The following is a 15,034-nucleotide window of genomic DNA, read 5'->3' on the forward strand; positions in this document are numbered from 1 at the left end:
GCACCAACAGTGCCAACCAAAAAGACTGTCCTATCCCACGTCCAGATTCACTATCAGTATTACTGACAAAGAATAACTGAGGCATAAACACATTTTTCCTATAACCAGAGGTTTGTGCATTCAATAAAAACAGTCGAAACAAATAGTATGGTCTAAAATGCATTTATTTTATTAAAAAAAAACAATTACATAACAAACAAAACTGCATACTACTTACAAGATTTTATCTTTCATATATATAATTTTTTCTGATTTTATCTATTGTTCTTATTTCCTTCTTTTGTTTAAATTTTAAATCATGCTTTTTATTTCTTCTGTTTTAATGTCTCTGTGAAGCACTTTGAATCACCTTGTTGTTGAATTGTGCTATACAAATAAACTTGCCTTGCCTTGCCTTGCCTACAATCGGTAAATTTAAATATTTTATATTATGCAAGGCAAGTTTATTTGTAGAGCACAATTCGTACACAAGGCAATTCAAAGTGCTTTACAGCTATATAAAATCAGAAGAAGGTAAATAAAATAATTCCATAAATATAGAAAATAATAAAATTAAAATAATAATTCATTCATTCATTTAAAAGTGAAGATTGCAGGTAAAATATCTTCAGTTGTCATATGCACAGCTGAATAAAACTGTTTTCAGCCTGCATTTAAACATTGTCAGGGTTGAGACCTGTCTCACACCTTCATGAAGACTGTTTTAGTAGCGTAAAACTGAAACGCAGCCTCAGCTTGTTTCGTCCTGACTCTGGGCACCAGCAGGAGACCCCTCCCTGAGGTTCTTAGAGTCCCAGTTGGTTCATATGGCTCTGACATGTCAGAGATGTACTTTGGTGCTAGACCATGAAAAGACTTGTACACAAGCAGAGCTGTTTTAAAGTCCATTCTCTGAGTGACAGGAAGCCAGTGCAGAGACCTGAGCACTGGACTAATATGGTCGTATTTCCTGGTTCTAGTCAGGACTCGAGCAGCAGCATTCTGGATGTACTGCAGCTGTCTTACAGCCTGTTTAGAGCCCAGTCAGCAGGCCGTTACAGAAGTCTAACCTGCTGGAGACAAACGCATGGATTAGTCTTTCTGAGTCTGGTTTAGACACTATTCCTTTGATTCTGGCAATGTTTTTTAGATGGTAAAAAGCTGCTGATATTATTCATTTAATGTGGCTGTTAAAGTTCAGGTCTAAGTCCAATATTAACCCGAGATTTCTAACCTGATTATTAGGTTTTAGAGAGAGAGTCTCAAGGTGACTGATAACACTTTCTCTTTGTTTCTGTGGGCCACAGACAATGATTTCCGTTTTGTCTGAGTTTAGCTGGAGAAAATCTTTTATCATCTGTTCGATGCAGTGACACAATGTATCTACAGGCCCGTGTTCTCCGGCCGTCAGTGACACGTAGATCTGAGTGTCATCTGCATAGTTGTGGTAGGACACATTATAGCTGCGATATTAGCTAGCCTAATGGGAGCATGTACATATTGAACAATAGGGGTCCCAGGATGGACCCCTGGGGAACCCCACAGGTCATAGCTATTTGGTCTGAGACATAGTTGCCAATTACAACAAAATACTTCCTGTCCTTGGGATAGGACTTGAACCAGTTTAAAGCACTACCAGAGATTCCCACCCAGTCTTCTAATCTCTGTTATAAGATCACATGGTCAACTGTGTCACAGGCAGCACTCAGGTCCAGCAGAACCAAGACTGAGACTTTGCCTGCGTCTTTGTTCAGGTGGATATCGTTTGTCACCTTGATCAGAGCTGTCTCAGTGCTGTGGTGGGGCCTAAAGCCTAATTGGAAAGTATCAAAAGCATTGTTAGACAGGAGAAAGTCAGAAAGCTGTTGGTAAACAACTTTTTGTAGGACTTTGCCTAAGAACGGCAGGTTTGATATGGGCTGGTAGTTGTTCAGTACTGTGGCATCAGGACGGCTCTTCTTTAGAAGAGGCTTAATTACAGCAGTTTTTAAGGCCTTTGTAAATGTTCCAGTCTGGAATGAGATGTTGACTAGATGAGCGAGTTGTGGTAACAAACTCCTCAGCACAGACTTTAGACATCTAGTGGGCAACTCATCAAGGCAGCATGTCGATGAACTCAGACTGCAGATGATCTTTTTGACTGTTTTGTCAGTGACAGGTGTGAAATGTGTCAGCTCTAGGTGTCTAGCTGGCTGCAGAGTAGTTGTTTTTGTTGTGGAAATTATTGCATTTTTAATGCCTTGAACTTTGTCATTAAAGAATATTGCAAACTCATTACACTTAGATGTAGAAATGAGTTCTAAAGGCAGTGAAACTGGAGGGTTTGTTAATCTGTTTACTGTAGCAAACAGGACACAAGAGTTATTACTGCAGTTTTTTTATGATTTCAGAAAAATAACTCTCCCTTGTTCTACGCAAAGTCTAGTTGAACACACATAGTTTTTCTCTGTAAACCTCATAATGAACCTGGAGCTTTGACTCACGTCATTTCCATTCGGCTCTCCGGCACTCCCTTTTCTGTGCCCTGACCGACTCTTCTTTTTTCCAGGGCGCCCTTTGCCCACTTTTAACCTTTCTAACCTTGACAGGAGCAATGGTATCCAAAACATTTAAGACACTTGATGTGTAAGAATTCAACAGATCATCAACATTAGAACACGGGGTGTTCCCTGTTCTGTCAATAATGAGTCTTCCCCGAACAACTGCAGACCCAACTGCTGGTTTGGGTGTGACAGACGGCCCGAAGAAAAGACAAAAATGATCAGATAAAGCTACATCGACGACATCCACATTTGAGATAACAACACCCATTGAAATGAGCACATACAGAGTGTGCTCTCTGCTGTGGGGGGGCTCAGTCACATGCTGAGTTAGACCAAACATTTCAAGAACAGCAGTGAATTCTTTAGCGTGCTTATCTTGGGCTACATCCATGTGCACATTCAAGTCCCCTGTTATGACTAAACAGTCAAAATCAGTGCACACAATTGAAAGTAATTCAGTAAAATCATCAGCAGAACCCATCCAACTTGAAGGAGCTGGAGCAGCTTTGCTTTCAAGGGTGATCTTTTTTTTCTTCTTTTTTTTTTTTTTTTTACTCTAAGAGACCTGCAGCTCTAAATGTTGCAAAAGGTGGCTCGACAAAGCACCGACTAATTTGGGGGCAATACACATGTGGAGACAAGAAGTAAACCAAAGTAATGTTATATGTGTAGTTAGGACTTTGAATGGGCCCAAACATCACAATGGCTCATGAATAAAACTCTGTTCTGTAATATAAACAGGAATATGAATAGAATACCTCATATGTAGCCCATGTAAACTCTTTAATGGGAATACTGTCTTATTTAAATTAAGGTGAACAGTTGGAACACTGCTGTGTATGTAATCTTTCTGAAAAGTTCAGTCATTTTCAACTGTTAGCTGCTGGAGTAGCAGTGCAAAAAGCTGGCATAAAGTAAAGAAAATGCTGGATACATCCCTCTTTTCTGTGGGCAGACAGAGCTCCCTCCTCTATGGAACAAGTTAAAGATGTCCCATAGAGGAAGTTACAAGTTACCGGCTCTCAGAAAAATGTCTTATGTAGACAGACACCTAAGAAGTGCTGTATGAATGTTTGTGTGAATAGGTGAATGTGATTTATGCTGTAAAGCACTGAGTGGTCGGTAAGACAAGAAGGGTGCTATGTGTTAGACCAGTTACCATTTTAACTGAGTTTTTCTCAAAATATTGACAAATGTCAATGAGTATGTCAATATATTTCCAATTCATAGAAGAAATCTAGTAATCTAGCCAATGAAATCCAAAGATCACACTGAATTATCAGTTTGAATAAATCTCCTGTCCGGGGCATTCATGGTGTGGTGGGCATCAGCGGAGAGCAGAAGTCCAATTTTTAATCTGACAGATTATTGTGGCCGAAATATCTCATCATTTACTAACTGACGCTGTTTTGTAAATTGTTGTGTTTTTTTAAATAATTACACTACGTTGTGTTATCTTTGGAAAACCTTAGAGATGTGTTCAGTATTTCTAAACACTATGTCTCCAGATTCACCACAGATATGGCATTCTTGGCTTGCAAATTTTCAATTTAATTCATTTCAATAATTAGTCCCTCCAGGATTTCTTTTTTTTTTTTTGGGGGGGGGGGGGGGGGGGGGGGGGTGCAGGGATAAGGGAAAATTTGAAATTTGTCTTGACCTCTTTTGCCACAAAGACACAAATCCTCAACTCAGAAGAACAGGCATAAAACACTGCAGAGTGAAAACTCAGCAAGTACATGTCAGATGGACAACCTGCCATTCATTTCCTTAAAGAGGTCAGGGTATTTGAGGGTTGCACGGTGGTGTGGGGGTTCGCACCATTGCCTCACAGCAAGAGGGGTTCCTAATTCAAATTCCATCTGGGTTCTAACGAGGTACTCTGGCTTCCTCCCACCATCCAGAAACATGCATGTTAGGTTAATTGGTGTCTCTAAATTGCCAGTGAGTGTGAGCGTGGATGGTTGTTTGTCTCTGTGTGGCCCTGTGATGGAGTGGCGACCTGTCCAGGGTGTACCCCACCTCTCGCCCGATGACTGCTGGGATAGGCTCCAGCCCCCACACTTCACTGTGACCCTGAGTTGTATTAGACGGGTATAGAAAACAGATGGATGGAAATTCTTTATGACAATATAGAGAATGTCATAGATACAGACAAACCCATTTACTATTCTCATATTACTGCAAACCATGTTTATAAAATCTTTAACAAATCAAATTTCAGCTTCTTTCAGATTCTTTCAGCACTTGCTACAGATCTGGATCACAGATTCTGCCATGGTGATTTGTTTTGTCTGGTAGCGCAACTCATCATCATGAGTGCTGTGATTGGTCAAAGTTACATTAAAATTGAATGAATGAATGATACCTTCTTAATCCCCGAGCGGTTTGTTATATATGTATAATAGAATATATATAAAATCAAATTCAGCTAACAAAGATTTAGAAAGTTGAATTGTAGCAGATAGGTGGAGGTCACAATAAATGTATTTGGGTGTTGTTTCTGTTGCTTAGCAACAACTTAACTGATGATGTCACACACAGCGTCAACAGGTAACTCAGGTGAACTCTCTCAGCAGACAACAGGGACAGAAACTCACAGCCAGCAGTTCAACATCTGGGGTGCAGAGACGCTCCTTCTTAGTGACATGTCCAGGATTCCACCATTTGTTGTTAACCAGCTCTGTAATCCTCCTCCTTTACTGTTAGCGCTATGTCTGCAGTCTCTGTCTGCCCGGATAGTCTTAAAGCTGAGCAGAGAGCTGTTAGAGTTGTTCCTGCAGCCAGGTCCAGGATTCCACCATCTGTTGTTAACCAGCTCTGTAATCCTCCTCCTTTACTGTTAGCGCTCTGTCTGCAGTCTCTGTCTGCCCGGATAGTCTTAAAGCTGAGCAGAGAGCTGTTAGAGTTGTTCCTGCAGCCAGGTCTCTGCCTGATATTGAAGCTGTGTCCTCATCAGGGCTCCAAGCTCATTCATTTTATCTGCCAGTGGTCTCACATTTCTCCTGATGATCAAGGGAAGAGATCATTTGAATATCCTCCTCCTTATTGTCCATTTTGTTTATTAATTGCATCTTTGGCATTTTTGCTTCAGCTTGTGTGGGTTTGGGTCTTATTCCAGGCATTACTTGGGCTTTTGACAGCTCAGTTAGCTGTTCCAACAGGGTAACAACTTTCTTATTGCCATGGTTATGCATCATATCAGAAGTGAAAAAGTGACAGTTACGAACAGAATTACTTCAGCCCCACAGCATCCAAACCAGCATTGAAAAGATTACAAAAAAATCTGTTTTATATGTACAGTATTACATTAATATGATGTTTGTGTTTTCAATGACCGTCGCATAAACTAATTGTGATGCAGTCCATTTTCATAAGGAACAGTCATGCTGTCATGTTGACTTCATACAGTCAACACACTCAGACAAAGTTAAAAGTAGGTTTGCTACGCTCGGCTTCACTTACAAAGCTGTGTCCCTGTGAGCAACACACCCACAGCTCCTATTCAACAGTATGATCAGTGTTAATAAAAACATCAAGTATTTGCCAGTACTGATATTACTCGTCTACACAGCTATAGTTGACTGAAAGAAGAGCTAAACCAGTTTTGTTCAGTTTGATCTATCCTTCATTGTGTGTTCCTTTCCTGGTCTATCCATGTCTCTTCTTCTTCTGCCTCATCCCGCTGTTCAGAAATCCCAATGAAGGGCTGCCTGACCGAGGAAGACGCTGGCCTCTGTTCACTGTCAGTGAGCAGAAACATGTTGGACTCAACACTGAACCGCTGAAGATCCACAAAGGTCTGCGCAATCAAATGTGTGCGTTCTGGAACCGCTTCCTGCCACGCCTCCTCAACATCACTGGTACATACTGCTTCTAAACACTGCACCTCTCAAAACACAAAAGTCTAAGAGAGTGTAGATCCTCATTGAATTCCAATTGATGCCATAATACAGTTGCATCCTAAAACAACTCAAATTTATGAATTTGATTGTATCTGTGACATAGACAACAATGCAATACCAACCAAGGAAGTTGACATGGTGCAAGATGAACACTTCAGTGTGAGCAGTCAGACTACATAGTTGAATGAGTTTTACCACCACATTAGTATGTCAGAGGTTTGCACAACTTTGAGAAGTAAGGCAGATTTGTGTGTAAATTCAGAGCCAAAGATTGGAAAGGAGGCCTGATGAAGTAAAGGTGGACCAGATGTGACCTGACAAGTTTTCTTTTTTAGTTTTGGTCTTATAATTGAATGTAATGCTTTAGGAAAATTAGATGCTACAGTATTAATTAGTAATGAAGACATCCTATTGTTATAGATGGATAACAAAATAACGTGTTTTTGTAGCTTGGCAACAACTCAGCTGATGACGTCACACAGCGTCAGCAGGTAACTCAGGTGAACTCTCTCAGTAGACAACATGGACAGAAACTCACAGCCAGCACTTCAACATCTGGGGTGCAGAGACGCTCCTTCTCAGTGACACGTCCAGGATTCCACCATCTGTTGTTAACCAGCTCTGTAATCCTCCTCCTTTACTGTTAGCGTTCTGTCTGCAGTCTCTGTCTTCCTGCAGCCAGGTCTCTGCCTGATATTGCTGCTGTGTCCTCATCAGGGCTCCAAGCTCGTCCATTTTATCTGCCAGTGGTCTCACATTTCCCCTGATGATCAAGGGAAGAGATGATTTGAAGAGATGACATTCCCATCTTTATTCCCCATTTTGTTCCTGCTCTGCATCCTACACGTCTCTTCTTCAACTCAGCTTGATTTGGGGTCATATTCCAGGCATTAGTTGGGTTTGGAAAGCTCAGTTAGCTGCTCCAACAGGTTAACAACTTTCCTGTTGCCATGGTTACATATCTATAACAGATGTAAATAATAAATAAATAAATAAAAACATTCAGCAGCACAACATCCAACAGAAAAAAAGCTGAAGAAGGTGAAAGAAAGACACAGGATGTCCAGAGCTGCTGCAGCAGGTTGCTGCCTCTAGGGCGGCGCCAATCTGTAATATAAATATATGAATAATTAAACTATAAAATAATTTATAGCTGAAAATGACAGTTTTGTTTCTGCAGGTTGGATATGTTATTTTTGCAGTTTTTGCATGCCATTCAGGTTCGGATATGTGCAGTCATGTAGATATGAACATTAAGAATTGCCAGGAGAAGCTTGATCAGAAATTTATAGTTGTTTGTATTATTGTCAGTATTCAGTGTTGTGGCAGGAAGGTGAAGAATCAGGCAGGATGACTGAAGCTCAGCCCAAATGAATCCAAGCTATGGAGTCAGCAGAACAGAGCTGAACCAAGCTGACTGGAGAACAGAAACAGACATTAGACAGACTACAGACATCTGTGGGTAATTAACTGATGAAACCACTGAACCCAGGTATAAACTAATAAGCTTACTAGAGGCAGATAAACACAGAGACTTAAACCATTTCTCACTTCACTGGGTGGCAACAATTAGATCAACTTGATTAACATGTTTGATGTGTGCAGACTGAAACATGATGATATGACTTTAAAATGACTGCACTGTGTTTATACGGTATTCATACATTGTATACACTGTGTATTCATGTTAGCTACTTACTTAAAAGCTCTTTCTTTCTTTCTTTCTTGGTTCGTTCATTGCCTGAGCTGGGAGACCCATCATACAGACATAAACCCAGTCTGATTTGATTCTGTGAATTTCACAAATGATGTTTGACTTGTTTGGTTTCCATCTGCACCGTTAGGTTTTAATTTAGTTTTTTACATGATGGTGCGTCACATTGATCAACGTGTCACTCCATGCTACATTCCTACTGGCTACTTAGGATATGACTGTAGGCGGTAACAGCAGTCACAGCAGTGTTGATCATCTTAAATCGCTCACACTGTCAGAAATGTTTGCTAGCAATACCATGATAACAGTGCACTTTGAACATCTCTTTGTGTCTGCTGTAGGACTACTGTTTTCTGTCACATTGGTCATCTTACTGGTGACAGAGTAGTATACTGGGATTAAAGACATTGCACTGCACATATCAAAGTTAAAATCCTCAGTCCCACATTGCAGTACCATGAGATTGATTTAAAAAAAAAGTAGAAAGTGGTCTGAGCAGATTAGAAACTTTATTTATTAATGTGGTGATTAGGGAGGAAAATGATTAGCCAGACGAGTCAGAGAAGAGAATGACCCAAATATAACATCAGCCTTTAAAGATTGGGATGAATTTCTGCTAAGAGCATGAATGAAGTATTTCAACAAAAGTGCAAGAGGCTGTATACATCAAGTTTGAGAAAGAGCTCACAGAGAGGCAAGCTGAACTAAAGAAAGCTGTGTCACTACCGATAACTGGGACACATCAGGCTGCAGTGTCTCTCCTGCAGAGTTAATTACAGTATACAGACCTTCTTGCATCAGATTTCTAAAGGACTCAAAAGAAAGAGAGTCATAATATATTGATTCCTTTCACAGAAAGAGTTATAGCAGATCCACCGAATAGACCTGCTCACCTGCTGCCTACATTGTAAAGTATAACCATTAGTCAGTCCCACATACAGTAACTTTATACCTTCTGACCAGGTTGTTGTTACAAAGAGTAGATATTTTTGAGACAATATGAGAAGACAGGCCAAAAAAGGGTATGAGAGCAGTCATATGGTCACATTGTCTCATCTGTAGGTGAATAGGAAGGGGAGTTTTGCTATTAAGAGATTTCAGAAAATAGTGAAAAAGTCAATCGTTTCACTGCAGAGCAGAACAGCAAGGCTACTTAGCTCCTGAAGAAGAAGGTTTGTGTTGTTGAGTTGCGTTGACAACCTTTGTTCATTTGTTTTTATCTGTTATTTTGCTTAATTGGATCAAAAATCCAATTTCCAATTAGTTAAACAATGTAGACAGATATATAGCTCATGCACTAAGCTGGATATTTAATTAGTATAACCTACATTAAAAAAAAAGTTGTTTCTTTGATTTAGTGGAAATCTAATGTTAACATACCTTTTCTTACATGTTTCAAATGAATAGCCTTTTTTTGTGGATGACAGAAGAGGCACAAACTCCTTTTAAGATTCAGATAAGTGCCAGTAAAGTTTCTAAAATAACCCAACTGACATGAATCCATCATGAAGCACTGATTAGTCATTCTGACTACACAAAATCGTGCCACGGAGGACATGGTCCGCTAAAGTGCACTCCATTTCTGCACGGAGGTGTTCTCCATGGAAAGCCATAATCTCTCATGGGCCCCAGTGGTCTGCTGTGCTTGACCCATTTATGCTCAAGCTCTAACAGACTTGTTAGTGTGAAGCTCTGCAGTAAGTGTGGCATCAAAGTTCTGCTGTGAACTATTCTTTCCACTTTGTCTCCATGTTCCTTCTCTCAGACAACATAGATGAGGCTGAGCGTCAGTGGAAGGTGGAGTTTCACCGCTGGTCCTCCTACATGATGCACTGGAAGAGCCAGTTTGACCACTACAGCAAGCAGGAGCGCTGCACTGACCTCTGAGAGCCTGAGCAGAGAGAAGAGGATGATGGGGTGGGGGAGGGCGCCAAGGACACTTTATGGCCAATCCCTCCATAGTCCTCAGTGATGTCTGACTTCTTTTACAACACACACAAACTGAAGCACTGTTCCATCTTTATTTGTATTATTTATTCTATTTATTAATTTGTTCTTTTGAATTGATGTGTGTCTGTGGAAATTACGGGCTATGGAGGGAACTAGTCATAAGTTGGAAGGAATTTTAAAAATGTCAATCATCAGTCATTACCTCGTGTGTGTGTGCGTGTGTGTGTGTGTTGAACTCAGTCAGATGTGTATAGCTGCATCTCTGCTGCTTTTCTGTGAACTTGTTTCCTCACCATCCTCTCATCGTAGGGAACTTTTGCTTTGTTCCAGTGTATCAGGCTGTGGTGGCTCTGGACTCAGCAGCTTCTGTACATGTATGTTGTGTTACTGTTGAGGCCTTGTAGTCCTCTACTTCATTTTTGGTATTTTTAGGACCACTATTCTTCTCACATATTGTGGCTTTGCTTCATCTGTGTGTTTTCCATGTGATAAAGCCATACATTTATTACAGTGGTGTGTATTTGAGAGTGAAAAAGGCTCCATGGAAGAGCCTCAGAGTTGGGAGAAGCCCATCATGCTGGTTTGAGGTAACTGCTGTGGAAGGAGGAGCAGTCAGTGACTGACTGGTGCCCAGTCTATGTTAGATGTGAGAAACTGGACGCTGAACAGAAACCGTCACCATACTGTTGATGGAGCTCAGCTATGGCGCGTATGTGTGTGCGTGCGCGCATCCATTCAATGTCGAGTATTTCGTGTGAGACAGCACTTTGTCTGCTCTGCCGTTTTTTCGTTCCTGCCTCTTCTTTCTCTCATCCCATCATCTTACTCTTTTATTCCTCCGTCTCCCTTTTTCTTTCCTGTCTGTTCTGTTTTTTTTTCCTCTACTCTCCCATCTCAATCTCTAACAACATCTTCTTTTCTTTTATATTTATACCCATCTCTTCTGTTGTCCTGTAGTCTTTGCTCGTCTCCCTCCATCACTGCCTTTTCTTCTTTTTCATTTTTAACCAGCCTCCACCCATCCTTCCTGTCTGTCGTCATCTCTTCACTCCCTCCTCTCACTCTTGTGCCAGAGCTCTCCTTTTCCCAACCCTCCCATCCCTAATTTACATCCTGTTCTCCATCCCTTCTTCTTTTTCACTTATCTAATTTCAGTTCTCCTTCATGTTTCCTATCTCTTGTTCCAGTTACATCCCCACCCCCACTTCTATCTTCCCTCTGTCCTCCTGCTTTCTTGTTAGACTAATGGAGGCAGAGTAATTCACTCAGCAGCAAGATAATGTGACAGAGTGCTGGCTCAGCCTCTGGCTCTCCAGCCAGCCAGCACGACACCATGGATTGATGGAAAATGGAAGAGAAAAGGTAGAGGGAGAAGGCCAGGAGAGAACTGAGGGGAGGAATAGAGGAGATAGACACAGCAAGAGAGGAGGAGATGTGATTGAAAGATGAAAAGACAGATACCCACCGTTACATAACTGTAGAAAATCTGTGTGAACGTGCTTAGCAGTTTTCGCTCGTGGCACTGATAATGTGACAGAAGTATTCAAAGTGGAAACACAGATGAAAATAAACTATAATTTTCTCCAGAGATGTGGACTTTATTCCATTCATGGCCTTACCATTCCTTATTTTGACAGTAAAGGCCTTTATTTAGCAGCATTAATACCCATTTGGAAATCAAACAAACAGAGACAGAAATGTTGCACACTTTTATCGTTTTGAAGCCCCCTGGTGGCCTGAGCACTCTGCTCCTGCTCTGATGTTTGGGTCTTCAGAGATTATCTCATGTTAGTACATGCACGCTTCATGTGTTGTTAGCATATCAGTTTGTGGGAGCAAGAGAATTCATGGTTTATTGTTATTGTCTTGTGTGTGTTTAATTGTCTTCAGTCATGGTCTTGTTTGCAGAAGATGCATTTATTTCCTTTTGAATCTTGTAGGTACAATATATTATCAAAAGTTTTTCAGGGTTTTTTGAGTGTGTCAGTTGTTATCTCATTTATTGTGGATCCTGTTGTTCCTTTCACTGTATTAAGATTATATATCATATATGAATCAACATTTACAGGATCCATTAGTACACACTCAGTAATAACCTGTCTATATGCAGTGCCATAAGGTAGAGTTTTTATCTCTTGAGGGTATGAGATCCTCACCCTTCATACTCTTATCATCTTTTATGTCCTCACTCCACCTGTGTGTACTCCACTGGTCAGTATTTCTGTGTCTACCACTTAATTTAACCCTTGTGTGTGTGTGTGTGTAGCTATTTTAGGGTTAAAACTGGGTTTAAGGATTAGAATTATGCAAAGGTTAAAATTAGGGTTAGGGGAAGTGAGTGGCTGTCCTCACAGGGACAGTGAAACAAACATGTTTGTGTGTGTGTGTACTATTACTGTCAGCGCCCTAATTTGCTGTTGGCTTACCCTGCAAAGTGTCTCTGTTGGCATGTGAAGCTCCTATTTATGGCTCAGAGCTATGTAGCCTAGCTTTAAAAAGAACTATATATGAAAAATGGATTGTACTATGTGTCTATTAATAGTGAGGACTGCATGTGTCGAGGCTGAGCGAGTTACAGCTCCTGCAGCTTTCTTCCAATGGAAACCCTGCTTATGCCCCATCTCCCTCCCTCAGTCTTCCTTCTAACACCACTGCATGTCCTGAGCTATGGTAGGCCAGAACTTTGATACCACGTGTCCAGCTGGACGCACTGCATAACCCACAGGACACCACAGCTGTCCAGTGAGCCTCACAAGTGTTCCAACTTGGCAGTGTCCAGTTTGAAATGAGAAAAAATTTATCTTTTTGATGGCTCCCACCAGAACTCAAGGACATCAAAATCATACAGAAGAGTATGTGTAAACAGTGATGATTAGACGATGGTGACAACCATGTTTCTCCTGACATTGAAATAATGTTCTTTAGGATTGTTCTGATAAGTTCTCTGACACTCCTTTAAACTGTGTCATGTGTTCTGGAGGGTAGAGCACCAGAAAGGCTTCCAGATTACTAACATCCCAAAACTGCTACTGCCCTCTACTGGTGAGCACAAACATAGAAAAAAAGGCTACTTTAGTAAGCAGATGATTTTTCTTGTTTAAAAGCATATCAAGCACTACACTATCATTATGATAATTACTAAACAGTATTAACCAGAAGAGTACAACAGACTATTTTAAAAGATTTTTCACACATCATTAACCCAAAAGTGTCCAGGGTGTCATACAGTCTTGTGGTAATAACTGAATTAATTATATAATGCAATTTTTTTGTTGTTCATGATTTCATCGGGGCTCAGGATATGACAACTTTCATATCCATTTTGTATTACGTGTAATATTTGAGAACTAAAACATGTTAAACAATATATTTTTCCCAGTAAATGAATAATCCAAATACTTTAATATAGAAAATATGATCAGTGATGAACCTTGGCTGTAACATATAGCTTACCCTATATTTTTACCTCAGTATACATACATCCTTTCCTTTCAGATTCACAGTAAAATATCAGAAGATTGATCTGGATTCCAATGTAAATAGAAAAAAAACTTAAATTATATTTGCATCTGTTGGTATATATGAAAGATTTCTTTGTAAAAGATGATTTTTTTTCAAAGATAAGGTTGCCCACCCTTCATCCGATTGACCAGCGCTCTGACTCCATATGAAGGGCCAGCTGAATAGGTGGTGTCTTGTTTGGGTAATGTTATAAATTCAATGGCCGACCATACTGAACTCCACCACCCTCAGTATATCCTACCAGTCTTGGACTGTTATTTTCTGTAAAGTTTGTACTGTTCAACACAACTATTATCAAAATTAGTCATATATATATATATATATATATATATATACATAATGTTAGCTTTGTTTGATGTTAGCAATAAGGGAAACACATCAGTAAAGGAATATATTTGATATTTAAATGCAGTGTGACTATAACGTGACAAAACAGCAATGAGGTTTGAAAGAGTTGTGTTTTAAAAGCAATATTATTGTGATTATAAACTGAACTTGGGTGCCATGAGCTTTTTATTTGCTGTATTTTTCTGTTTGGTGTGTTTCAGTCCTCTGCCTCACTGTTGCGTGTCCTACTTACTGATTGTGTAAGTGCTGAAAGCTTCTGTAGCTTCCTAGTATGTGGCTGTGTATCATGAATGCTGACTTGATAAAGCTATCAAAACAGAAATAAAAACAACCTGCTGAATCTGTCCACCTGGGGCTTTTATTGAGTTCCAGCATGAAACATCTCCCACACTATGAGGTGACATCACTCAGAAACCATCACATATTTTCTGTATGCATTTTGTTTTCACCCATGCACACCATCTTTTCCCAAACATACAGTGCTAATGAACTGAAACACTAACCTGCCCATGAGTTGTTGTCATTAAACCACAACTTTGGCACAAAGAGAGCTTTGAATCATATTAGTTTCAGCAGCTTCCTGAAACTAGTAGGGGCTAGAGAAAGTGTTTTTAGACACTGAACAGGAACCCATATTTCTGGTACTAATCACTGAAATGCAGATTTTCTTCTTTCTACTGGAGTGAAATATGAAAAGCAGAGGGCTCCAGAATGAGTAGTTATCATATTACTAAAGGATCATGGGCATCCAAGACTTTTACAGTGCTGTAAATGTGTTTCAACTCCATTTAACAAATGAATGATAAAGCACGTTTATTTTCAGCACATAAGCTGAGATAAGGTGCGAGACAGATAGATGCTGACCACAATTTAGCTGCTGTAACCATGAAACTGCACAACTGCCGGAATCTGACTAATAAAAAAACATGCCATCACCTCAGCTAGCCAAAACGTGACATGTCGTCTGATTTTCAAATGTAAACATTCTAGATCTTCTTAGAGTAACAAAGAAAACACAATCTCCCTTTCATTTAGGGAAGGCCATTATTTCTTTTAATAGAAATTAAACTGAG

General features: G+C 40.1%; 1 protein-coding gene across 1 annotated transcript in view; it reads left to right on the forward strand.

The window, feature by feature from the left end:
- The window catches only part of ache (acetylcholinesterase (Yt blood group)), a 53,833-nt gene extending 39,526 nt beyond the window's left edge, over nt 1–14,307 (forward strand). Inside the window, exons 8-9 of the mRNA XM_072376068.1 lie at nt 6,216–6,385; nt 9,907–14,307. Of these exons, the coding sequence (XP_072232169.1) occupies nt 6,216–6,385; nt 9,907–10,028 (292 nt within the window). The 3' untranslated portion in view covers nt 10,029–14,307. The remainder of the gene's footprint in view (nt 1–6,215; nt 6,386–9,906) is intronic.
- Nucleotides 14,308–15,034: the final 727 nt, after the last annotated feature.

The sequence above is a fragment of the Leuresthes tenuis genome, unplaced genomic scaffold (genome assembly GCF_036924035.1).
Source record: "Leuresthes tenuis unplaced genomic scaffold, fLeuTen1.0.hap1 SCAF_22, whole genome shotgun sequence".
NCBI classification, from domain to species: Eukaryota; Metazoa; Chordata; class Actinopteri; order Atheriniformes; family Atherinopsidae; genus Leuresthes; species Leuresthes tenuis.